This window comes from Sphaerodactylus townsendi, linkage group LG11 (genome assembly GCF_021028975.2).
Source record: "Sphaerodactylus townsendi isolate TG3544 linkage group LG11, MPM_Stown_v2.3, whole genome shotgun sequence".
Lineage (NCBI taxonomy): Eukaryota > Metazoa > Chordata > Lepidosauria > Squamata > Sphaerodactylidae > Sphaerodactylus > Sphaerodactylus townsendi.
The window spans coordinates 2,874,943-2,898,587 of NC_059435.1; the positions used below are offsets into that span (position 1 = coordinate 2,874,943).

Consider the following 23,645-nt stretch of genomic DNA (forward strand, 5'->3'; position numbering starts at 1 on the left):
TCTATTCTTCTCTAGACTAAACATCCCCAATTCCCTCAGTCTTTCCTCACAGGGCTCAGTCTCCAGGCCCCTCCTCCTCACTCTCCTCTGCACCCGCTCCAGAAGTCCACATCCTTTTTGAAGTGAGGCCTCCAGAACTGAATGCAATACTACAGGTGAGGCATGACCAATGTGTTGTACAGTGAGACTATGACACATTGCAATTTGGATGCTGTGTCTGTTGATACACCACAAGATCACATTAGCCTTTTTTGTTGCTGCATCACACTGGCTGCTCATATTCAACTTACTGTTCACCTGTACCTCAAGATCTTATTCACACACACTGCTATTCAGTAGGGCATCCCTCAACCAGCATGCACATTCCACATTTTTGTTACCCAGATGTACAACTCTGCGCTTATCTTTGTTCAATTGCATCTTGTTCACATCTGCCCACTTTTCATGTTGAAATCTGTCTATCTTCTGGAGTGTTCACTGCCTTTCCCAATTTGGTGTCATCTGCAAATTTAATGAGTAATTCCTCCACACCCTTATCCAGATAATTTATAAAAATATTAAAACGTACTGGGCCCAGAACCGAGCCTCCACTGGACACCCCCCTCCATTCAAGGAGGATGGCCTCAAGATGGCGCCCAGAGCAGATGCAACGGTTGGGAGCTCCGGTATTAGTTTCATTAGAAACTTTTTAGGGCTTTTGTTAGACTACACTGAACCTTCATCTGACAACCTGGTTGGTTACTTAATGAAACAATGCAAAGTGTTGCAAGATAACAACGATTAAGACAAAATAACTACTTTATTTGTCCGCCACGCTGTATGGAGGGCGGCGGCAGCAGCTGGCCTGTCTCCGCAATTGCTGGTCCCTGGTCCCCGATAGGTGATGGTCTGTTGTCTTGGGCGAGCTGGGTGAATTGGATGAACTTGGAGAGGTCGGTGGCAGAGACCTTTGGATTGATGAGGAAGGGGGTGGGGTCAGCGGCAGAGACCTCTGTACAGCGTCTGCCTTCGGCCGAGATTCAGGGCAGGGGCCAGCCGAATGTGATCAGGATGAGATGGCGGAGACCACATGGCCCGCACCGTCTTAGAGGATGCTTGGACAGAGAGGGGAGTCGGTGGCAGGGACTCCCCTGTAACATTGCAGCGCCCTCTGATGGAGTGAGTACGGCGGTTGTAAAGGTTTCAATGGTGTTGATTCTCAGCACAGCCGCTTGGCCTTGACTGAATTCCAGGACTCGGGCGATGGGCCAGAAGCGGCGGCTATTTCTCTGGTAGAGGCCTTATCTCACAGAAAGAGATGAGAATGCCGTTCCCATGAGAATGGGACTGGGGAAAACGGGAAACCGGGAGGGGGATGGGACGGAAAAGCTTATAACCTGTGGTTCTGGCGGGAGACTTCATTCCTGTCCCGGCGTGTACGTGAGCTTTCTAAGATGTCTGAATAAACGGTCTTTCAACCAAAAAAGCCTTTTATTTCTGCTCTATGGAATTCCTTACAGCGGTGAGTGGAGAAACTTTTTCAAGAGTTTTTCGCCCAAAGAACGTTTCGAGAGCCTCCTGCTCAAAGAATATTTGCCAGCCCCCTTTGCAGAGTGGAGAATACCGGGGGCTGCTTCTGGGACATTGCGCTAGTGGTGACCCCCAACGGATGGTTAACAACGGATAAAATGACAAGGTTGGTGGTGGAGTTATCAGAGGAGGGGCTGGCCCTCCTGTGCTGAACTTTTACATTGCCATTTTGTTGTCCCTCCTTAAGTGTAGCTACTATTAGGAGTACAGGCTATTAGGTATTGTTAGTGAATCAGTTAGTGTTCTTAGTTAGGGACTGTAGTCTCCTTCTTATGTTAGTAAATGTAGTGTAGGCACTAAGTAATTCAGTAAGGTCATTCCTTGCAGCAGCTATAGGGTAGTCTAGTTTAGGGTAGTTAGTTTGGAAATGTTCATACAGTCTGTTCCTGGCTATTTGTTGATTTTGATTATGTATTATCATGAAGTTTATACTGTTTAGTGTATATTGGTCCATCATTAACAATGTTGAGATGTATCCACGAAATTCTATTAGTTGTGTATTGCTACTCTGATACTGTTAAATTATTGATCCATTATATGTATTGATTTATTGTATGTATTGATGTATTTTAAGCTTTAGGTATTGCATGGATTAATTGTATTTATTGTTAGTACTGCTGTTTATGGTGTTAGAAGTTGTAATTGTAATTTAAGTCGCCATCTGAAATGAGGCTATTTAGCCGTATGTATTTATTATTGTTACCATGTGTTTTGCTGTATTGCTAGTATGTATTTTTGCTGGGTTGTGAGCAGCCCTGAGCCCTTCGGGGATAGGGCGGGGTACAAACATAATGGAAATGAAATATGAAATGCCAGTGAAATGCCACTGACAGCTACTCTTTGACGGCAGCTCCCCAACCAGTTTCCTGTCCTCCCCCCTATGCTAGACTCCAGCCTCCAGCCCTCCAGTCTATTCATCAGGACATCTGAGGGAACCTGGTCAAAAGCTTTTCTGAAATCCAGGTAAGCAGCTTCAACAGCATTCCCTTGATCCAGGAAGCTCGTCACTCAGTCAGAGGAGGATATAAGGTTGGTCTGACAGGACCTGCTAGGGACAAATCCATGCTGCCTTCCCTGGATCACCAAGTTCTCCTTCAGCTGCTTGCAGATTGATCCCTTCAAAATCTGCTCCAATAGCTTCCCTGAGACAGAGGTCAGACTAATTGGGGTGCATTTTCCTGGGTCATTCCTCCTCCCTTTTTTGAAAATGGGGATAATGTTTGCCCTCCTTCAGTCTTGTGGCCCATCTCCCACCTGCCAAGAGGTCTGGGAGAGGATGGACAAAAGCTCAGAAAGCTTTCTGGATAGTTCTTCCAGCACCCCTGGCTGCTTACCATACCATCTGGCCAGGGGGGTTTTATTCAACCACTGCAGCCAATGCTTCTCAACTACTTTTCTGTCCATGTGAACCAGTTGCCCGGATACTGTGCCTTGCATACTAGATGAGCCTGTTCTATGCTCTGGGGAATAAACTGAGGCAGAACAGACACTGACCCTTTTTGCTCTCTCCCTGTCTGCTGTCATGTGAGTTTCTCCATTTCCACACAACAGTGGGCTGATTGCCTCATTTATCTTGCGATTCCTCCTCACGTATCTGAAGAAGCTTTTCTTGCTATAGTGGGCTTCCTGGCCAGTGTTAGCTCACTTTGAGCTTTGGCCTCTCTGATGGTTGTCCTACAGTGCCAAGCAACCCACAGATGCTCCATTTATTTTCTTCCTTAGCTCATTATGGAGTTCTCTGTTCATCTATGTTGGCTTCTTGGGTGCCCTACCATGTTTCCATCTTGTTGGGACAGCGATGGTTTGAGGTTGCAAGAGCTCTTGTTCACTTGCTCCTTTCCCTCCCAGCAGTCTTGCCCATGGAATGACTCTCATCATACCGAGTTTCTTAAAATCTGCCCTACTCAAATCTAACTTACATGTCTAGTTACAAAGTTCCTTAGTCCCAACCCCCCGCCAAAGGAATTCTAGGAGGACAGAGTCACTTGCTCCTAAGGTCTCCACATTTGACTCAGTTTCAAGAGAACTACTCTGGAGCAAACTCTCTGCCCTGAACATTGACCCTAGATTATTGTTCTTAATAAAACAATTGTACACTGGCACTAGCTGTAAAATCAGAGTTGCCCCGAATGGGCCCCTTACATCTAGCATCCCTACTACTAGGGGAGTCAAACAAGGCTGCATACTGGCCCCTATTTTGTTTAACATCTTTCTCAGCGATTTAGTGCCTATTCTTTCAAAGGTCAACGGACACGCACCGAAACTGTGCTCTAAACAGGTCCCTGCCCTGCTTTATGCGGACGACACTGCTCTTCTTTCATGCACAAAGGTTGGCCTCACCCGCCTTCTGAATCGCTGTGCGGAATACTGCAAGTCAAATGAATTGGAAATCAATTATGAGAAATCTAAAATATTGGTGTTCTACAGACGATTCTCTAGACAGGTATGGACTATCAACAAGAAACCTATAGAGCAAGTCAAACAGTTTAAATATCTGGGCATTACTCTTACGAGCAATCTTAATTGGGCAGTACACAGGAAACTAGCGCTTGATGCAGCCAATAACAGCGCTTCAGCAATTCTGCGCTTTTTCCACGAATCGGGCCATCAATATATACCATCAGCGTTGAAAGTTTTCAATGCCAAATGTGGAACCAAGCTCCTCTATGGAGCACCTATCTGGATTGAAGCGGCGAACAAAATCTTGAATAGATCTCAGTCCCGTTTTTTTTTACAAAATCATGGGTGTACCCAACTGTGCCCCATACGCAGCCCTATGCTTAGAACTTGGGCAAATATCCCATGTCACAATGGCTTGGCTGAGAACCATCAAATATTGGCTGCACATCCATTTCTCACAAGATCATTCTAGTTTAATCCACTCGATGCTCTCCGATTCGGTAGTTCCCAGATGGATGACGTTGGTGGAAGAAAAAATTAGTGCTATCGGCCTCCCATTAGAGTCACTTTACTCTTCCACTCTACCGGAGGCCTATAATTGCCTGAAAATCAGGCTGCTGAAACATGAGTACTGCAACATGATAGCTGAAGCGAGGAAAACATGCTCTCCTCTAAATTTGCTTATCCCTTTTGAACAAGGACATATAGCCAACTACCTTTTCTGGCTTACCAATCCAAGGCACAGAAGAGCAATAACCTTGGCCCGCTTCAATTTAATGCCCTCTATGCTCCTTAAAGTCAGATACCAATGCATAGATAAACAAAAGAGGCTATGCCCATGCAATTCAGGCCAAGTAGAGACACTGGAGCACACTCTGTTTCATTGTGCAAGATTTGCCAAGATCAGAATGACCCAACCCATCATTGCTTCACTCCCATACAATCATTTAACTGATGCTCTTAGGATTCCTTTAATCTTAGATAATCTTGATCCTTACTTTTGTGAAAGTGTAGCAAAATATCTTTTAAAGATTATAGACGCAATGCTAGATGGATATTAAGCATTAGATTGCTATCATCATAACAACAACAATGTTGCTCACATTAACTATTTGCTACTGTTATACAGTGCCTACCTCTGCCAGCAACCTTTGGGTTCACGGTCACCCAAAGTCAAATAACCTGTGGGTGATTCATTGAGAGATGCCGTAGTTTTGTTATTGATTGCCAGATGGAATGACAACTGAAGGCTGTGGCCACCTATGGGAGTCAAATCAATTGTTTGCCCATTTCCTTGCCCCCTATCCCTTGTTCTGTGTTAGGTGCCACTCTTAACAAACTCTGTGTTTTATAGTGGAGTGTTGATACTGTATGCTGTTGTGATGCCTGGGCTCTGTTGGTGGGTTTTCAGTCTGGTCTGTGGAGAGGTGTATAGGAATGGCACTTTTGATGAGTCCATTTGGACTAAACTATTGATAAGACTCTGAATGGCTGCTGTATCTATCTGTTTTTTATGGACAATTGTTTTATTGTATTTTGGAATGCCAATAAAGGCTTGTCTATGTCTATGGTCTCCACCACATCTACAATCTCTTGCCTGTTGGTCAATATTAGGGAGAGAATGGCGCTGTTTCTACTTCCTGCAATCACTAGATTTTTGTGTGACTCCATGGCTGCTTTGATGCCTGTGCGCTTTTGTCGCCAGCTGACACAGGGGCCAGGGCAGAGTAGAGGCCTGCCTGGTGCTCTGCTGCCCCTGCAGATGGGAGTCTTCTGCAGCTGGCCCACCAGCAGCCACCACCAAACTGAAGAAGATTTGGATTTATACCCCCCCCCGCCCTTCCTCTCGTGTAGGATACTCAAAGGGGCTAACAATCCCCTTTCTCTCCCCCCTAACGACAAACTGCCAACACATTTCATTTGCGGTGTGTTGATATTAGACCAGTCTGGGTGAAGGTGCAGAGGTCAAGGGTATCAAAAGGGAAACTGCAGCGTGGGATGGGTTTTTCAGAGAGAGATGGTGTGGGTGTGGGTGTGGGGTGGGGGTGGGTGCTGTGGACCCAGAGGGGAGCTCAGGCAGGGTGTGTGACATGGGGGTGGGGAGAAAGCAGCGGAGAGGCGCGACGGGGTCCCGGCGGGGCTGACGCGAGGATGGTCTCCCCTCCTCTAGAGCACCGCGCCAGGCGCAGGCGCCGCCCCGCCCTCTTCCTCCGGCCAGGCCCGCGGGGGTGGGGGCTCCGTCGTCCGCTCCCCGGCCATGCGGAGGCGCCGAGCCGAAGCCCCCCCGCCCGTGCCAGGCAAACGGCAGTGCGGGGGGGGGGACCTCGAGTGAGGGGCCTCTCCTCGCTGCCCCGCCTCAGCGCCCACCCCGCGGGCCCCTCAACCAAAATGGCGGCTCCGGCGACCCGCCCTCCGACCTTGCGCAAGCACCGCCCCTGCCGGTTGCAGCGCGTCCTTCACGCATGCGCGGCGGCGGCGGGCGGCGGCGTGGGCGAGATGTCGGCGCAGGGGGACTGCGAGTTCCTGGTGCAGCGGGCGCGGGAGCTGGTGCCCGAGGACCTCTGGGCCGCCAAGGCCTGGCTCATCACCGCGCGGAGCCTCTACCCGGCCGACTTCAACATCCAGGTGGGCGCGGGGGGGGGGGAGGAGGGAGCGGCGGCGGCGGCGGCGCCTCCCCCGTCGTGGAAAGCCCCGCCCTCTTCCCCTCCTCGGCAGCAGGGCCCCTGGGGCGGGGGCGTGGTCCAGGCGCGAAGGCCCCGCCCACGCCCTCCGGAGCCGCGTCCCCCCCGCCCCTTCCCTCATTTTCCCGAGAGGAGGGGCTGGCCAGGGCGGCGCGTGGAGGGGAGATAAGAGGCGGCGGGGGGCGGGCCGAGGGCGGAACCCTCCTCTTGGCGCTCTCGCTGAGCCGCCCGGGAGGTCCCGCAGCCGGCCCTGGGGTGGGAGCGGCCACCCCTCGGGCTCCTGCCTGGCGCGCGGCCCCGGCTGTCCTCCTCGCCCTCCTCTCACAGGTGCGGGGGGGGGGCGGGGGGGAGGGGGCGTGTCAGCTCGGTTGGGAAGCAGCGGGGGCCTCCTGCGACCGTCGCCAGAGCGCCGCCCCTGTTGCTCCGCTGTCTCCTCAGAGGAGGGCGGGGGGGGGGCTGCTGGGAAAGGGCTGCAGCTGGTGCTCCTCTGCCACCGACCCCCCCCGCACCACCCATCCCTCGCTGCTCCCTTCCTGGCAGTGGCCGCCTCTCGTGACCCGGTGGGGTCGAAGCAGCTGGTGCCCCCTTGGCTTGCAGCCCTCGCGGTGGGAGGTCAGGCTGGGAAGGTTGTGTGTCTGTGGGGGGGGGGGTGAGGAGGGGCTTTAGGGCTCAGTCATGGCGCCTGTGCTGTCCTGCGTGGATTGTTGCGCTGAGTGCAGCAAAGCCGGGTCGCAGCTGGCTGTTGCAGAAGGTCCTCCCCCTCTCTGCCCTTGCCACTGCCCCGAGAGTGTCGCCCCCTCGCTCTAAATTCCTCAGGGCAGAGAGCTGACTGACAGCTTCTCCCCAGCCCCTCCCCGTCCCAGGCTGCAGGAGATCCCAAACTGGGACTTGGCAGACCAAACTTGTAATGAGCTTCACTGACACGTTCTTTGCTTAGCAGCAGCTTGCAACATTCCTCTTTTCCTCCCTTCTGCTGCTTCCCCTTCCCAAGATGGCTGCTGACACGAGGGAATGCAGGGGAGGATAGATGCTTCTTTGCATGACTTACAACCTGCTCTTCTGTTTCTTAGTATGAGATGTATACTATCGAGAGGAATGCAGAACGGACATCGTCGGCGGGCAGGTTGTTGTATGACATGTAAGATATATTTTTAAATCTTCGAATTAAGAAAAAAATTCCAATCAGGGACTAAAATTCTGCTGGAAAACCAGGCTAGTTTTACTCTGTTCCTAATCTCTGGTGGTAAAAAATGAGCCTCCAAGGTTTCCCAAGATGGCTTTTCAAAAGAAAAGGGAGAAAGGTAGTGCCTGCTGCCTCCCTCTGTCCACGTCAGCTTCTGTCAAAACCATCATTGCCTGCATGGTTCAAGACTGGCCTGTAAAAAAAAGATCACTCATAAATGTCAGGCCTGGGCGGGCGTTTGCAAGGGGACTGTGAGGCTTTCTTCTCTGCAGGTGTCCGGTTGTTGGGCTCCCACTGTCTGTGGCTGCTTATCAAGTGTGAACTGTTCCCAGCGTTTCTGTGCTTTGTTCTAGAGGTAGAGTAGAGCTGTTGGGCTAAAGAGGGCAGGAAGCTGTAGGGGAGATAGGCAGAGTGTTTGCGTGGGTTCTCCAGAATTGTCTTTGCTGATGCTTACCTTCAGGTGCCAAATAAAGACTACAGATCAAATCTACAGCTTCTATTATTTTCAGACCCGGAGTCTGACATTAAGACGATTCTGAAAAAACCTGAGTCCTCAAAACACCTTCGCAGAGCTAGCATGAACTGAGGGAAGGACAGTAGCTCTGCCGCGCGCCCTTTATACATCCCCACGTACCGAGCCACTGCTTCACCTTCCACGAGGGCACTCACATCATGCATCTGCTCGACCTTGTCTTCGTAGTCCCTCCCCATGCTTCTGCATGTGGGTCTCCACCTGTACCTGGAAGCTGGGCAAGTTGTTGGGCAGTAGGGCAAGCCGTTGAAGCGGACCCTTAGTTTCCGCCTCCTCTGTTCAAGTGTTGGAGCAAGGCCCTGTGCGGGCAGAGGAGGTCCCGGAGGCTGTCAGAGTGGCTGTTGTTGGTGGGTAGGGGGGATGTTGGCCGGCGGCTGGGACACCAGCTGGATTGGCGGTTGTTGTACTGGGGGGGGGGGCTCTAAACCTTTTGTTATTCATGTTGATGCCTCGGACAAAGCAGTGGGATTCTGGACAGAGCAATTCTACTTGGCTCACTCAGCCGGTGGACCAGGACATGTGGGACTTCAAGGCGCAAGAGGTGTGGGCGAAGACACAGGCAGGGCCCCCCGAGCGAGGAGCCGATGCCTGGCAATGTGAACGGCGATTAGCAAGACTTCCTTTTTTGTAAAGTTTGCGCCTGCCATTCTGTGTTCTGTGGGCGTAACTTTACAAAAAGAGGAGGCTTGCCAATAGCCATCTGGGGCGACAGAAATGATCTTTTTTAAAAGGTCATTTATAGTGTGGTGCTTAAATATGATTCTCTGATGTGAACAGAGAATCGGCACTATTTGTGGCAGCGGAAGCAGGCTGATTTGCTTCTGCCTAAGAGCATAGGACTGCCCTTTGTCCTTTATGTTGAATGGGGTTCCAGGTCAGACAAGAAACTGGTTCTTGTCTGGTCCCAGTACAACAACCGCCAATCCAGCTGGTGTCCCAGCCGCCGGCCAACGTCCCCCCTACCCACCAACAACAGCCACTGGTTCCAGGTCAGCCTGGTTCCAGGTCAGACAAGAAAACACTTTCTCGCATGAGGAATAACGATCAGTGGAGGAAGGGCTGTGGCGCTTGCTTGGTGTGGCGCTTGCTTGGCAGATGGTCCCAGGCCCAGTTTCTGGTTGATGAAGGACTTGCAGGACTGGTGGTCTGACTCAGTCGGAGGCAGCGTGTCGTTTATTGCCCCCGCCTGCTGCTAGCTGAGAGGGCTCTGGAAGCGGAGCAGAGGAGTGATGGGAGGGGTCTGGCAACGACTCCTGTTTGTGACCTCCCTTTTCAAAGGGTATAATACCATGCAGCACAAGGAAGTTAAATGTATTGTCAAAGGCTTTCACGGCTGGAATCACTGGGGTGCTGAAAAGCCCCGGAAACCACCCTTTTGTGGCCAGCTCTGCTGTGTGCCAGGGCCACCGAGATGGCTTCTCCCTTTCGTTTAGGCTTTGTTGGGCAGTGAGAAAATGATCAAAGGTTGGAGGAGGCTGTTGGGTAAAAAGGGGAGAATTGGGAGCAGCAGTGTGCCAAGTGGAGGACACAGCCAGAAGAGGGGGGACAGAAGGGTAAAGGCTTTGCCATGAAAGCATTTCCAGGCAGGCACAGCTACTCTGGAGTTTCAAGAGATCTGATCTGATGATGGTCTTACAACTACAATTCTTCCTCTCTTACCCACTCTCAAATCTTTATTTCAGATTTGTAAATTTCCCAGATCAACCAGTGGTGTGGCGGGAGATAAGTCTTATTACATCCGCTTTAAGGAATGACTCTCAGGATAAGCAGACTCAGTTTTTAAGAGGTACGTATTCCCTCTTAGGCATTTCTTGCAGGGGCCAATGCTTCCTGTTGCAGAGTCACAGTTACCCCTGCCGAAGCCCCTTTGAAGGGCCGGATTTGGGTGGCATCAGCAGTGGCAGCAGTTTTATATGGGTTTTGAATAATGCCAATAATAAGAAATAAGAGGGGAAGTCCTGCTATGGATTAAAAACTGGTTAAGGAACAGGAAACAAAGGGTGGGTGTAAATGGGAAATTCTCACAATGGAGAGATGTAAGGAGTGGTGTCCCCCAAGGATCCGTTTTGGGACCGGTTCTCTTTAACCTATTCATAATTGACCTGGAAGTAGGTGTAGTTTGCGGATGATACCAAATTATGTAAGGTGGTGAGAACTACAAAAGATTGCAAAGAGCTCCAAGCGGACCTTTATAAATTAGGTGAGTGGGCTAAGAAATGGCAAATGTAGTTCAGTGTAGCAAAATGTAAAGTGATGCACATAGGGGCAAAAAATCCAAACTTCACATACATGCTACAGGTGTCAGTGCTATCAGTCACAGACCAGGAAAGGGATTTGGGTGTCTTAGTGGATCGTTCCATGGGAATGTCAACTCAATGCATGGCAGCTGTGAAAAAGGCAAACTCTAGGCTGGGGATAATTAGGAAAGCAGTTGATAATAAAACTGCAAAGATTGTCATGCCCTTATATAAAGCCGTGGTACGACCGCACTTGGAGTACTGTGTTCAGTTCTGGTCGCAACATCTCAAAAAGGATATTGAACAGATACAAAAAGTGCAGAGAAGGGCAACAAGGATGATTGAAGGATTGGAGCACCTTCCTTTTGAGGAGAGGCTGCAGCGTTTGGGACTCTTTAGTTTGGAGAGGAGGCGTCTGAGGGGGGATATGATTGAAGTCTATAAAATTATGCATGGGGTAGAAAATGTTGACAGAGAAATTTTTCTCTCTTTCTCACAATACTAGAACCAGGGGGCATCCATTGAAAATGCTGGGGGGAAGAATTAGGACTAATAAAAGGAAACACTTCTTCACGCAACGTGTGATTGGTGTTTGGAATTTGCTGCCATGGGAGGTGGTGATGGCCACTAACCTGGATAGCTTTAAAAAGGGTTTGGACAGATTTATGGAGGAGAAGTTGATCTATGGCTACCAATCTTGATCCTCCTTGATCTCAGATTGCAAATGCCTTAGCAGACCAGGTGCTCAGGAGCAGCAGCTGCAGAAGGCCCTTGCTTTCACATCCTGCAGGTGAGCTCCCAAAGGCACCTGGTGGGCCACTGCGAGTAGCAGAGAGCTGGACTAGATGGACTGTGGTCTGATCCAGCAGGCTTGTTCTTATGTTCTTAATAGTTCTTCAAGCAGAAGCCACACTGGGTTAGATCCAGTCAGCCTTTTTATTCAGCCTTCTCCAAGCCACCTCCTTATTACACCCCGCACCCCGCATGGTTTTGGTATATGCACATCTTACGAGCCGCACCATCACCTTTTTTGGTTATCAACAGAAAACTCTTTCACTAGCAGAAAACTTGGATCTCTACACAACAAATATCAAAGTATGCATAGTAAACCAAGAGAATGAATAGGTTATGTTCCAGTCTTTTTTCAGAAGAGGACCAAATGAATGGACCAGTTGTGAAAGGGGATTCTGGGGCAATCCCTGAAAAGGTTCTGCTCCTGATAGATGCTAGTCTGCCTTTCCAATACAGCGGTGTTTGAAGCAGGGGTTCAGCAGTGTAGCAGTTTATGATGATTATTCAGCATTGCCATTATGTACCAATAGAAATTTCTAAATATTTTTCATGGTCAGCCCCTTGTAATGCAGGGAACAGAAGCTCAGAGGTCAGCAGGGTGCTTGACCATGTCAAGATGTTTAAGAATTTGTGGAAATTCTGAAAATGGAAATATTAGGAGCAGTTTAAAAATCTACATCAGATTTTGTCAAGCCGGAGCTGCTCCCTGGGGCTTGTGGCTGGTGGGTGTTTCCCACCTTGAAGCCGCCACTGCCAAGGAACAGGCGAGCGGTGATGTTGCTTGAGGTGCAGGCCTCACTTCAGGGGTGGAGATCAGCTGGCTCTTGACTGACAGCGTGCTGTGCCCTGACTGGCAGGTCTGCAGTGTTTGGCTCTGAGCTTAATCAAGTGTACATGAAGTTTCCGGAAGAACCCAGGGTCTCTCTGAAAAGCAACATACAGCTGTAATGTTCATTAATCCCCAAATGCAGACTTGCTGATGTTAAGGGAAAAGAAGTTTTAGGAAGTGTACAGAATTAGGAGTTGCTGCCTGCTCAGATTTCCCTGCCTGTTCGTAAGGTAGCTTGATTCATTGTTATCTTTCCCTCATAGATTTATTTGAGACTCTTCCTGGCCGGATCCAGTGTGAAATGTTACTGAAGGCCACAGAGCAGTGCTTTAATACGCTCGAACGGGCAGAAATGCTGCTGCTGCTTTTGCGACGTTTTCCTGAGTCGGTGGTTCAGCACGGGGTGAGACCGGAGGCGGTGGGCTTGTCCTGCAGCGTTGCCAGCTCAGTCCCTCTGTCACGCTCGCTCTCCTGCAGTCGTGCAGCTGAGTTGGCTGGCCAGGCCTTAAAGCCAGCAGGAGGGACCACTGGACTGTTCCTCCTTTGAAATGAATTAGGTCAGACAAGCCGTTGTATAGAGGAAAAGCTGTTCATCCCCCCACTGCACTGAAATATTACTATTTTAATAGTTTTGTGGATTCATCTGAAGACACTGAACTGTCTAACTTTTCATTTATGAGCATTTTTAAAATGTCAATATTTTTGGCAGTTTTATTGCAGACTGCTGGTGGTTGAGGTGGTTTAAGAGGGCTGAGAACAAGTTCAGGAGGCTGTTCGCTTTCTGGGTTCAGTTGGGTGATGTTTTCTGAAAGGCATCTTAAAGAAGCCTGCCTGCCTGCCGTTTGCCCTCATAACAGCCCTGAGAGGTAGGTCAGGCTGCGAGAACTTCAGGGCATAATTGGGATTTGAGTCTGCCCAGCTGTGTCGCACTCTGCACCACTCTGAAAATGATCAACAGATACTTTGTTTTTTTCATTTTGCACAGGTGGGCCTTGGTGAAAGTTTATTAGAAGCAGAAAATATTGAAGACCAAGAATCACCAGTTAATTGTTACAGGAAGTTGTTTGGTAAGAATATACATCTTATTGGATACATGGTTCTGTTTAATACATGGAAGCCTGCAAAGGGACGTTTTAGTGACCTGTATGTTTATGAAACCCTGGATGGAGTTACCCTTGTTTGAATAGCTGTTATTGTTCCATATTGTATAGAGTTGTATCAGGGGCGTAACGAGGCAGCCCTGGGCAAATCCTGAGTGGGATGCGCCCCCCCCCCATGGGCGGCCACTCCACCATGACCAAATTTTTTTTGCACCAGGACATTGGTGCCTGCAGGGGGCACAGATGTAGACATATCAGCACCAAAATTTCAGCATATCATCAGGAGACTGTCCTTATGCTACTCCCCAAGTTTGGTAAGGTTTGGTTCAAGGAGTCCAAAGTTATGGACTCCCAAAGGGGGTGCCCCATCCCCCATTGTTTCCAATGGGAGCTAATAGGAGATGGGGGCTACAGTTTTGAGGGTCCATAACTTTGGCCCCCCTGAACCAAACTGCACCAAACTTGGGGGGTGCCATTATCTCCAGATGATACCCTGAAATTTTGGTGCCGATACATCCAAAAATGCACCCCCTGCAGGAACATCCTAGAAATGTGCCCAAGAATCTTTGTTCTGCATTGAGTTTTCTGCATTGCTGTCAATGGGGGTTGCAGGCTGTGGGGGGGGGGGGGCACATTTCTGAAGGCACAGTCTCAAAACTTTCAGGGTCTCATCAGGAGACTGCCCTAATGATACCCCCCAAGTTTGGTGCAGTTTGGTTCAGGGGGCTAGCCTAAAAACTGCGCCCCCGGCAGGCCACAAATGGAAAACCACTAAAATACCCCAAAACGAACCCAGCATTTTGATGCCCCCCCACAAGGTGATGCCCTGGGCAGCTGCCCACCTTGCCCAATGGGCATTACGCCAGTGAGTTGTATGGTTGTGTGAATTGCAGACTTGTCTGCTTTCAGTTAATTTATTGCCATTTTTCATTAAAAAAGAATTTTATATGATGTACAGTGTTGCAAAATGTGTAACAGAAGCAGCAGCACTGCTTTATTGTGTCTTGATTTCCCATACGAAATAAAAGCAGGCCTGTTTTCAGCTAAAATTCTTTCTTAAGGACTTACTTGCCTTGCACTTCCTAGTTCCTGATTATGACTCATCTGCAGGGTGGCCAGTTCTGGGCTGGGAAATACCTGGGGGGTTGGGGGTGGGGCCGTAGGCAGGGCTTTTTGCCAGCGGAGCTGATTCCTCTTGTCTGGGGGTCTCCAAGACCCACCTGGAGGCCGGCAGCCGTCCTCATCAGAGAGCTGCTGCGCGTTCAGTGCTTGAGCAGGGTTTCTCCTTTGGGACGAGGTCACTGGGAACACCCAGTAAATTGAACTTGATAAAAAATATAAATATAGTTACTGGGAGAATTTTTCTGCCTTTAAAAAATGGCAGCTGCACCGTTATTCAGGACAGACTTGCAACCAGGAACTGTATTCATGCTGTATTCCTTGTTTAAAAGTTTTCTGTCCAGATAGGCATATGACTTTTAATAACGGCTTCTGGAGACATTGAAGGAAAACATTGTTCGGTCCACTTTCAGTTTATGCTCAGGGCTGGTTGCATTAAAAAGAAGAAGAAAAAAACCAGAAAAACCAGCTTGACTGTTTGTGCTGTCTTAGAATACGAGGTGAGTGGAAAGAAGAAAACTTGTACCAACCAGGCTACAATAATTACTTCAAAAATTTTGTCTCCCATTGGAGTAGCAATTTACTTATAAGTAACCAAAATTCTAGGTAAGTAACTGGCCTCGTTATACTTCAAGGCTGTTAAAGGCAGGTCAGTGTTTTTCAAAAGTATAATAGTGCTGATAATCAAGGAGGAGCGCGCTCTGCAGTTAGTTTTTTCTTATGCTTCTCGAAATGTCCTTAAACACAAGACAGAAGCAACCTAATACATAGAATCTGGCTAGTGTTATTGTTGTGTTAAGATTATACTGCTGTGCTGTTTTAAACTGTATACAAAAAGTTTTTTTTCATTACTCCAATGGGAGAGATGTAATAATTTTTTCAAAACATCTTGTTATTGTGTTGTAAAATTATTTTAGTTACTTATAAGTAAATTGCTACTCCAGTGGGAGACAACATTTTTGAAGTAATTATTGTAGCCTGGTTAGTACAAATTTTCTTCTTTTCACTTTGGTTGTGTACCTTCCCCTTTTGCATAGTCTTACAAAACAAAGCACAGTTTCCCCATATTTGCATAACGTAATTGAATTGCAGCTTTTGCTTGTTATTTAGATGAAAGCTGAGGTTCTCAGGAAATATCCATGCACCTTTGTGGAAATGTGTCACAAGGAGGAAGCAACACAAGGCCAGATAGAGCAGAAAGCAAGAAATAGTTCACAACTGAAAATAGCCAGTTTTTGATGACATTCTTGCCAGCCAGCTTGGTAGTTTTCGGATGTTTGTTACAGTTTTCTGATCAAGCCCCGAAACACACGGAGGCAAAAGCTTCTTCCCAAAGCCCTGCAGGGCTCATTGAAGGGGTCTGCTGAAGGCTTTTCTAATAAAAACCCTTCTGAGCCATAAGAAACCTACTCATCATCTATACAACATCCCCAGCACTGTGAACGATGTAATGCTGTTTGCAGTATTGTTGGGAAGGGAGGCCTCCGGAAGTTTCTAGTGCTGCTGGGGGTGGTGGTGGTGGTGGTGGTGGGGATAAACAGAACTGTTTATAAGGTCACAGGGAACAAAAACACGTGAAGCTGCTTGATACTGAACCAGACAATTTCTCAAAGTCAGAATTGTCTCCTTGGCCTGGCATCAGCTCTGCAAGGTCTCAAGTGGAGTTCTTTCACATTACTTGCTACCTGATCCATTTTAGCTGGAGATGCCAGGAATTGATTCTGGAGGCTTCTGCCTCTTCCACTGAGCCATAGTCCCTGTCCAAACAGGTGTGCTGAAAGGCACCCAGCCATATCTGTTCTTTTACACTGTGGCTGTTTCTGCACAGCCCAGTAACAGCGCCCCAGGGATGGTAAAAACACCATTCCTGAGGTGCTCTTTGCACAGGCGTCGTGCTTGTGCTGGCCAAGCAGCGCAAAAACGAGCGAGGTGGCAGCGGGTGGAACGGCAGTGGGTGGAAGCGGCATCCCCCCCCCCCCCCCCGCTGCCCCCAAACGGTTCTTACCTTCTCCTGGCTTCCGTCGCGTTGTGGAGGGGACACGCCTCCTGGCCTCTGACTCCAGAGCAGTTGCTCTGGCCATGGGGGGGGGGGGGGTTGGGGTGTCTCCTGGCCTCCACAATGACAGAAGCCAGGAGAATGTAAGAGCCGTTTGGGGACAGTGCAGCCTGTGTGAAGGCTGCGCTGTTGGCTGCGCACCCAGCAGGACCGTCCATGCGAACGGTCCTGGGGGGTGCATCGGCATAAACTATGCCGATGCACCCCCGCTCAGCTGGCCATGTGGAACCGGCCTGTGAGACAAGGAGGACTTTGACATTATCGGATACGCATGGAACAGAGCAGTTGTGATCAGAGAAATCTTAGTGGTGTATGTGCATGAAATTTGTATACACCTGTGTATGAATAAAACTTATTCTGAAAGTCGTGATATAGTCATGTAACATAGCTACCTGAAAGAGGAGGCATCATCTGCACAAGAAGAGGCTTGCTTTTCCTAAGATAGTATTTGACACTTATCTCTTGAAAGTACAATTTTCTAAAAATTACTCATCTAATAGGTTATGGACAGGAAATCAAAGCAGTTTGATGCTAGTAGCTATATTTGCTTAGTCAAACAGGCATGAACAGTTTTTTCTACTAAGTACCGTCTGATGTTGGGGCAGCTCTTTATCTGATCCTTGTTTTTTTCCCTTTCAGTCTGTGATGTACTTCCCTTAGTAATTAACAACCCAGATGTGCGGCTTCCTGCTGCCTTGTTATATAAATACTTGAATAAAGCTGCAGAATTTTACATTAATTATGTGACAAGATCTACACAGCTGGAAAGCCAGTATCAAGGTAAAAGCATCAGAGCCAAGTGCAAAAATCAACTTTAGATAGAGGCAGTTGTACTGATGGGTGGCCCTCAAAACTGTACGTAGTATTTTGCTTTACTGCTTGGCTACTATTTTATTGTGGCCTCTGATTTTTATTTTTGAAGAAGTCCTACTTTAATGAAGCTTCCTGTGACACATCTACAAACTGATTAATTCCAACTTGCAAATACATGTGGCCATGCTTAAAGAAAATTCAGCATTTCTTATAAATGTTGGTGTGAGTGGGCTACATCTGTCTAGATTCTACTGCCAAGTTGGCTTTCCTCATCTAGTAGTGGATTCTTGTATGTAAAACTGCCATGTATGTAGCATTTTACAGGTGTATCTCCCCACCCCCAATCAGTTTTCATTTCGGCCATTGCTTTGCTCCCAATTGGATTTAGGAAAAGGTTTCCAGGCAAAGGCAGGGGAGAGATGGCTGGGTAGTGTGACTAGAGGAGTGCTGGGTGCTGAAAGGTGAAGCATCCTGTATTTTTGTGCTCTCTTGCTGTTCTGCATGTAGGTGCAGCAAACAAGTAATGGATGCATTTGGAGAGGTTGTCTGTGCAGACCCCCATCTGGGTTTTGTGGCAGTGCCTATGAAATGCTGGCCAGGGTATTGGAAGTATTTTGCTTCTTGGCCTATGTGCTTTGAGAGGAGGGGATAGTACCTTTCTTCCTGGCCAGATCCCAGAGTCCTTCAGGACATCCATTTTCCTCCTCTGGTTATTTGCCCACATTATGCCTGGCCGGGCAATGAACAGCTCTTTCCTTTGGTTTCCAGGTGCACAGGACACACCTGATCTCTTGTCCCCCAGCAAGAGGAGCTCTCAGAAGTATATCATAGAGGGACTGACTGAGAAATCCTCTCAAATTACAGATCCCTGGGAACGGGTATTCAAAATCCTGTCTGTTGTGGGTGTCAGATGTGAATGGCAGATGGATATGTCAAGAAGGTTGGGTATAATTATTTCTTACCATCACTGTCTAATCACTTAATTGCATTAAGACCTGGTTGTTCTCCATTCAAGGAAAGAGTGTCCAGATAAAAAGTAACATCCCTGGTTTAAATTCTGTTTATATCTTGGAGAGAATGACTTGGGATGTAGTCGCACATCTTCCTCAGCATTGGACAGTCCAGTTGGCCAGTTCAGATGGGTCTGAAGATGTTAAAAAGTCCATAATTGTTTTAATCCATTGTGGAGTGGGTGGGAATTGAACTGTGCGCAATACTTACTTCCCTCCCAAATTTAAATATTTTTTGCTGCTCTGACAAGACAAAATGTATCATGTAGAACTTAACATATAAAGTACTTCTATTTGGCAAATTTATATGATTTTGAAGTAGAAATCCCTTAGTTTTCTGCAAGCCTAGTATTTAACCTAGTACTTAAGGGAGAACTGCAGACTGCAGCACTGTTAACTACTTTGGCACATGTATTGTAACTTTTGTAATTTGAGATGTAGGAAGAAAAACTGTCGAAATGAGAAAACAAATTTAATAAACAAGCAAATGAAGCATTTGTACAGAAACAGTCTCATGCAATCACAGTGAAAGGCATGTTTGCAAAACAGAAATCTTTCATAGTAGTGCTTTACCAAATACAAAGTACATTAATTGTTGTCAGAATTATTTGTTTAAACAATAAGCATACTGTATCATATAAAATATGTAATCTGTGTCTGCATAATACAGAGAAGTCATTCCTATTTAGTACTGAAGTGTTACATTAAAATCTTCATGCTACACATTTTAGAAGAGTTGGTTTTTATACCCCACTTTCCTCTACTGTCAGAAATCTCAAAGAGGTTTACAATTACCTAACCCACGCCAATCCGTAACTGACACCTTGTCAAGTAGGTGGAGCTGAGACAGAGCTGAGAGAAGTGCTACTAGTCCAAGGTCACCCAGGAGTCTTCATGTGGAGGAATAGGGAATCCAGATTAGAGTCTGCCACTCATGCGCAACAGTGAGGAATCAAATCTGGTTCTCCAGATTAGAGTTTGCTGTTTTAACCACTACACTATGCTGTCTCTGGAGTAAAATATTGTCTGAAGAACTGTTTTGCTCATCCCAAAGAGAATATGTCATAGGAGTATTTTTTCCAAAAAGTCTCCAAATTTCCAAAGTATTCTCAGGAAAAAAGGGAGAAAAGTATTTGCAGAAAAAAGTGTTTTGCCCAAGGCTGTTGGGCCTAGATAAGGATTTTACTCTTCTAGATGTGCTTTCTCCTGGAATTCCACTGACTGTTTCCAGACACATGTGCCCCTCTCTCATGGAATGGGAGGCGACTCAGGGTATGGATAACATTACAGATCACATTTGAAACAATGGCTGTGGTCATAAATTGTGGCTCTCCGCCCCTTGTGAGGTGGGGCAAATTTAGAGGAAGAAGAAGAGTTTGGATTTATACCCTGCTTTTCTCACCGTAAGGAGTTTCAAAATGGCTTACAAACTCCTTCCCATCCTCTGCCCACAATATACACCTTGTGCAGCTGAGAGAGTTCAGAGAGAACTGTGACTAACCCAAGTTTCCCCGGCAGGCTGGGGAGCTAGCATGGTGTAGTGGTTAAGAGCAAGGAGAGAACCTGATTTGATTCCTCACTTCTCCACATGAGCAATAGATTTGGTGAACCAGAAATCCCACTGCTACATTCCCACTGGGTGACCTTGGGCTAGTCATAGTTTTTTTAGAACTCTCTCAGCCCCACTTACCTCACCAGGGGGAGAGAAGGGAAAGGGAAAGAAATCTCTTTGCTGCCTTGAGTCTCCTTACAGGAGAGAAGGGGGGATATAAATCCACGCTATTCTTCATGTTTAGGAGCAGGTAAACCAGCCTGGTTCACCAAATGAGAGTCTGCTGTTCACGTGGAGGAATGGGGAATCAAACCCAGTTCTCCAGATTCTAATCTAACAGCCCACTGCTACCCAAAATGGTGGGACGCAACAGCCCTCTTTGGTTGGGGAAATTAGCTGTAGAGCACAAGGTCGCTTAGGAGCGTTGGGTGACTTGATCGATACATTGCCTGTGTATATTGGTTTCAGCTCATCATAAGAAACCAGCAGAGAAAATAAATTCTTTTTAAAAGGATTTTATTGGGAAAATAAGAAATGGAATAAAATAAAATCTCACTTGCCCAAGGCTCAATTTCTGGGGATGAAAACACACACATACAAGACTTCCTAGGATGTAATTAAGAGGTGAAATACAGGTTTTGGATATATATATAGAGAGAAGGGATGGGATATCGAAGATTATATTTACCAGTCTTGTAGTGACTGTCTAGGACAGTGGTGGCGAACCTTTGGCACTCCAGATATTATGGACTACAATTCCCATCAGCCCCTTCCAGCATGGCCAATTGGGGCTGATGGGAATTGTAGTCCATAACATCTGGAGTGCCAAAGGTTCGCCACCACGGGTCTAGGAAATAGAGACCTAATGGCTGGGCTCTGGATGATCAGCGCTGTTGGAACAATATTATCGAGCACCATGGTGGTGTGATAATATTGATCACCTGACTGGGGTCTGGGGTGGGCTTTTATAGGGAAAATACGTCTGGGGGCCAAGGAAATCCTCAAACAAAGGATTTTTCCTGCTGTTCCAGGTGAGGTTATGGTCTTGAGTGTCAGACCATTGACCTGATGGCCGACCCATTATCTTGATGGGTTTTGCCAGGTGTTGGACAATAAACAGGTAATGACCCTTCATGGGGGTTGCAACCTAGATGGTCACGAGGAAGATGAGTCACAGGAAAGGTTAAGAAATACAGACAAACGAGAACTGGTTTCGCCCAGGTGTACTGTTGTCCATGTTCAAATGCTGTTTCCTGCGTATGTGCCAGGCATGAAGGGGTGTGTGTGTGTGTGTCCTTGAGGCATTCTTGCCCACAAGTTCAGACACAGTCCCAAGATGGAGTTTCTGAATTCAAGCAGACTCCTCCATTCAGGGCACTGTTCTGCCCAGTCTGACAGGGCAGCATTCCAGGAGAAAGACCATTCTCTCCCCCTCCACACGACCATCGGTCAGGTTGTCTGCACCACCTGCTGTTAAGCACTGTACCACGCTGGCACTTGGGGTGAATTTAAAGAAGATTTTATACTTATATTGAATTATACGTTTTCAAATCAGTATGCTCTTGTGCCTTCAGAAGCTTTGGTGACATATTGCTCAAAATGAAAGACGTCTGTCGATATCTCGGTAACTATGATAATGAAGCCCATACAAAATACAAGACCCAAGTGATCTATTCCACCATGCTGGTTTTCTTCAAGAGTGCATTCCAGTATGTCAGCAGCATCCAGCCTTCTCTCTTCCAAGGTCAGTTAAATGGTCATCATGAAGCATTTTTGGAAGCATTGGCTTTTCCTGGAGTTGGGTTTTGTCTAAGACCTTGTTTAAACACACTATTAATATATAAAAAAGAAGCCCCGCCCCCTCCACGTTCTTGATTTCCATTTCACCGTCTGGATAGTGAAGCCCTGTGGGTTTCTGGTGTGTAGGCCCTGTGGCCATCGACACCACCCGTGACCTGTGAGACCAACCGCATGGAATCGGTTTGACTGTTTGCCTGCATCATCCTTTTGTCAGGCCCAAATCTGTGGCTGTCGGACTGCATTGTGGGGAAACCTGGAGCTTCTGCTACATCCTACACTATTTCAGCAGAAAGCAGACCCCTCACATACGCAAAAGCTTTTTTCAGCGCTCTATAAAATTTTCCATTTTTTCAGAAAAAATGACTGCTATACAGTTAAAGTGTGTAAATCTTTGAAATATTTCATTTTTGAAAAAAATACATACCGTGTTTCCCCGAAAATAAAACAGTTTCTTATATTAATTTTTGCTCCCCAAGGTGCGCTATGTCTTATTTTTCCACTCCACAGCTGCAAGCTCTGGTGTTCTGTTCGACGGGCATGCTTCCAAACAAAAACTTTGCTACGTCTTACTTTTGGGGGATGCTTTATATTTAGCACTTCAGCAAAACCTCTACTACACCTTATTTTCAGAGGATGTCTTATTTTCTGGGAAACAGGGTAGTTCAGTGCTTTTGACACTTTAATTTTTCCATTTGAAACTAAAGTCCTCAAATTTTCACATATTGTACTTTTTGAGTAAGTAAGACTTTATCTTAACAAGCGTTTCTCTAATCTCAAAGGAAACAAGGTTTCATTGATGTTTTCCAATGCTCCGTCAAATTTCTCAGCTTTTCTAGTGGAGAAATTTTAAAGTCCTTGGCAAGGGAAAGGAAAACGTAGCCCTCTTCACTTTCATTGGGCTTTCCCATCTCTAAGGACAACACATCTAGGAATATTTTCACTGTGTCTCTGCAACTGTATTTCAGGACTTTTTAGTCATTAGAAGCAGATGTTCATGGTGTTTTCACAGTTGCCAAATGTCCTTAAAGTAGTTTTGTTTTTTAAAAAATGTAGGTCCAAATGCTGCAAATCAAGTCCCACTTGTTCTTTTGGAGGACGTGTCCAATGTTTACGGTGATACAGATGTCGATCGCAGCAAACACGTCCACAAAAAGCGGAAACTCGCTGAGGGAAGGGAGAAAACCATGGTAATGCTTTTAATGACCATAAATGTAACAGTTTTAGATAGGATTTAGACAATTGATAGGCTCATTATTGTGCCTGCAGCGTGGAACAAAGTGGTGGTAAGAACAAGAATTAGTAGTGTACAGTTTTAAAAACCAATGTTGTTGGTTTCAGCTTCCATGAGTTTCAACAGTGCGCCATTAGAGTCCTTTGGAGTTAAAGTTTCTGTAAATGTATCTACTAAGCAGTCTTCTCTTTTGTCTTTTTCCTGGTACACAAAATCATTCTATAGTTTCAAATAGTTTTTAACAAATAAAAGAGAAGAGTCATTTTCAGCAAACCAGCTCTTCCTGTTCAGAGACAACTAAAGTTGTAACAAGTAACCAGTAGGATTTGCTTTGCTGTTCTGCTAGGGTTGTTTGTTCGGACCATTTATTCTGCCTTCCATCACAACATTTGGCTCTCAAGACAGTTTTCAAAGCTATATTTCCATTGTTGATGCTTAAATAATTCCAACCTGCCTGTCAATCCAGATAGATGATCAGGGTGGTTTTCAGTGGAATCCACAGAAAACAGTAGAGCAAGACAGAGAGAGAGGAAGTGAATCCTGCGCCCGACTTTTTGTTTAAGGGGGGTGGGGGGTGGGGGTGGGGGTTTATTTGGATGATGTTCTAATTTACTCCCAGAACCTGGAGAAACACATTGTCACCGTCAGGGCAGTGCTGCAATGGCTACTGGACAATGACTTGTATGTGAAACTGTATAAATGCAATTTCCATAAGGAGAAGCTGGACTTTCTGGGGCTCCG

The 23,645-nt window shown here is 47.0% G+C and overlaps 1 protein-coding gene across 4 annotated transcripts in view; it reads left to right on the forward strand.

Moving 5' to 3' along the window:
* The first annotated feature begins 6,179 nt into the window (after positions 1 to 6,179).
* Positions 6,180 to 23,645, forward strand: part of INTS10 (integrator complex subunit 10) — a 50,693-nt gene continuing 33,227 nt past the window's right edge. For 2 of the 4 annotated variants that reach the window (XM_048510625.1, XM_048510626.1), the window contains exons 1-9: positions 6,180 to 6,594; positions 7,721 to 7,788; positions 10,048 to 10,151; positions 12,487 to 12,626; positions 13,209 to 13,290; positions 17,138 to 17,278; positions 18,080 to 18,251; positions 21,448 to 21,617; positions 22,727 to 22,860. In XM_048510625.1, coding sequence (XP_048366582.1) covers positions 6,358 to 6,594; positions 7,721 to 7,788; positions 10,048 to 10,151; positions 12,487 to 12,626; positions 13,209 to 13,290; positions 17,138 to 17,278; positions 18,080 to 18,251; positions 21,448 to 21,617; positions 22,727 to 22,860 — 1,248 coding nt within the window. In that variant the 5' untranslated portion in view covers positions 6,180 to 6,357. The remainder of the gene's footprint in view (positions 6,595 to 7,720; positions 7,789 to 10,047; positions 10,152 to 12,486; positions 12,627 to 13,208; positions 13,291 to 17,137; positions 17,279 to 18,079; positions 18,252 to 21,447; positions 21,618 to 22,726; positions 22,861 to 23,645) is intronic. The other 2 variants (XM_048510627.1, XM_048510628.1) reach the window with 2 other exon arrangements.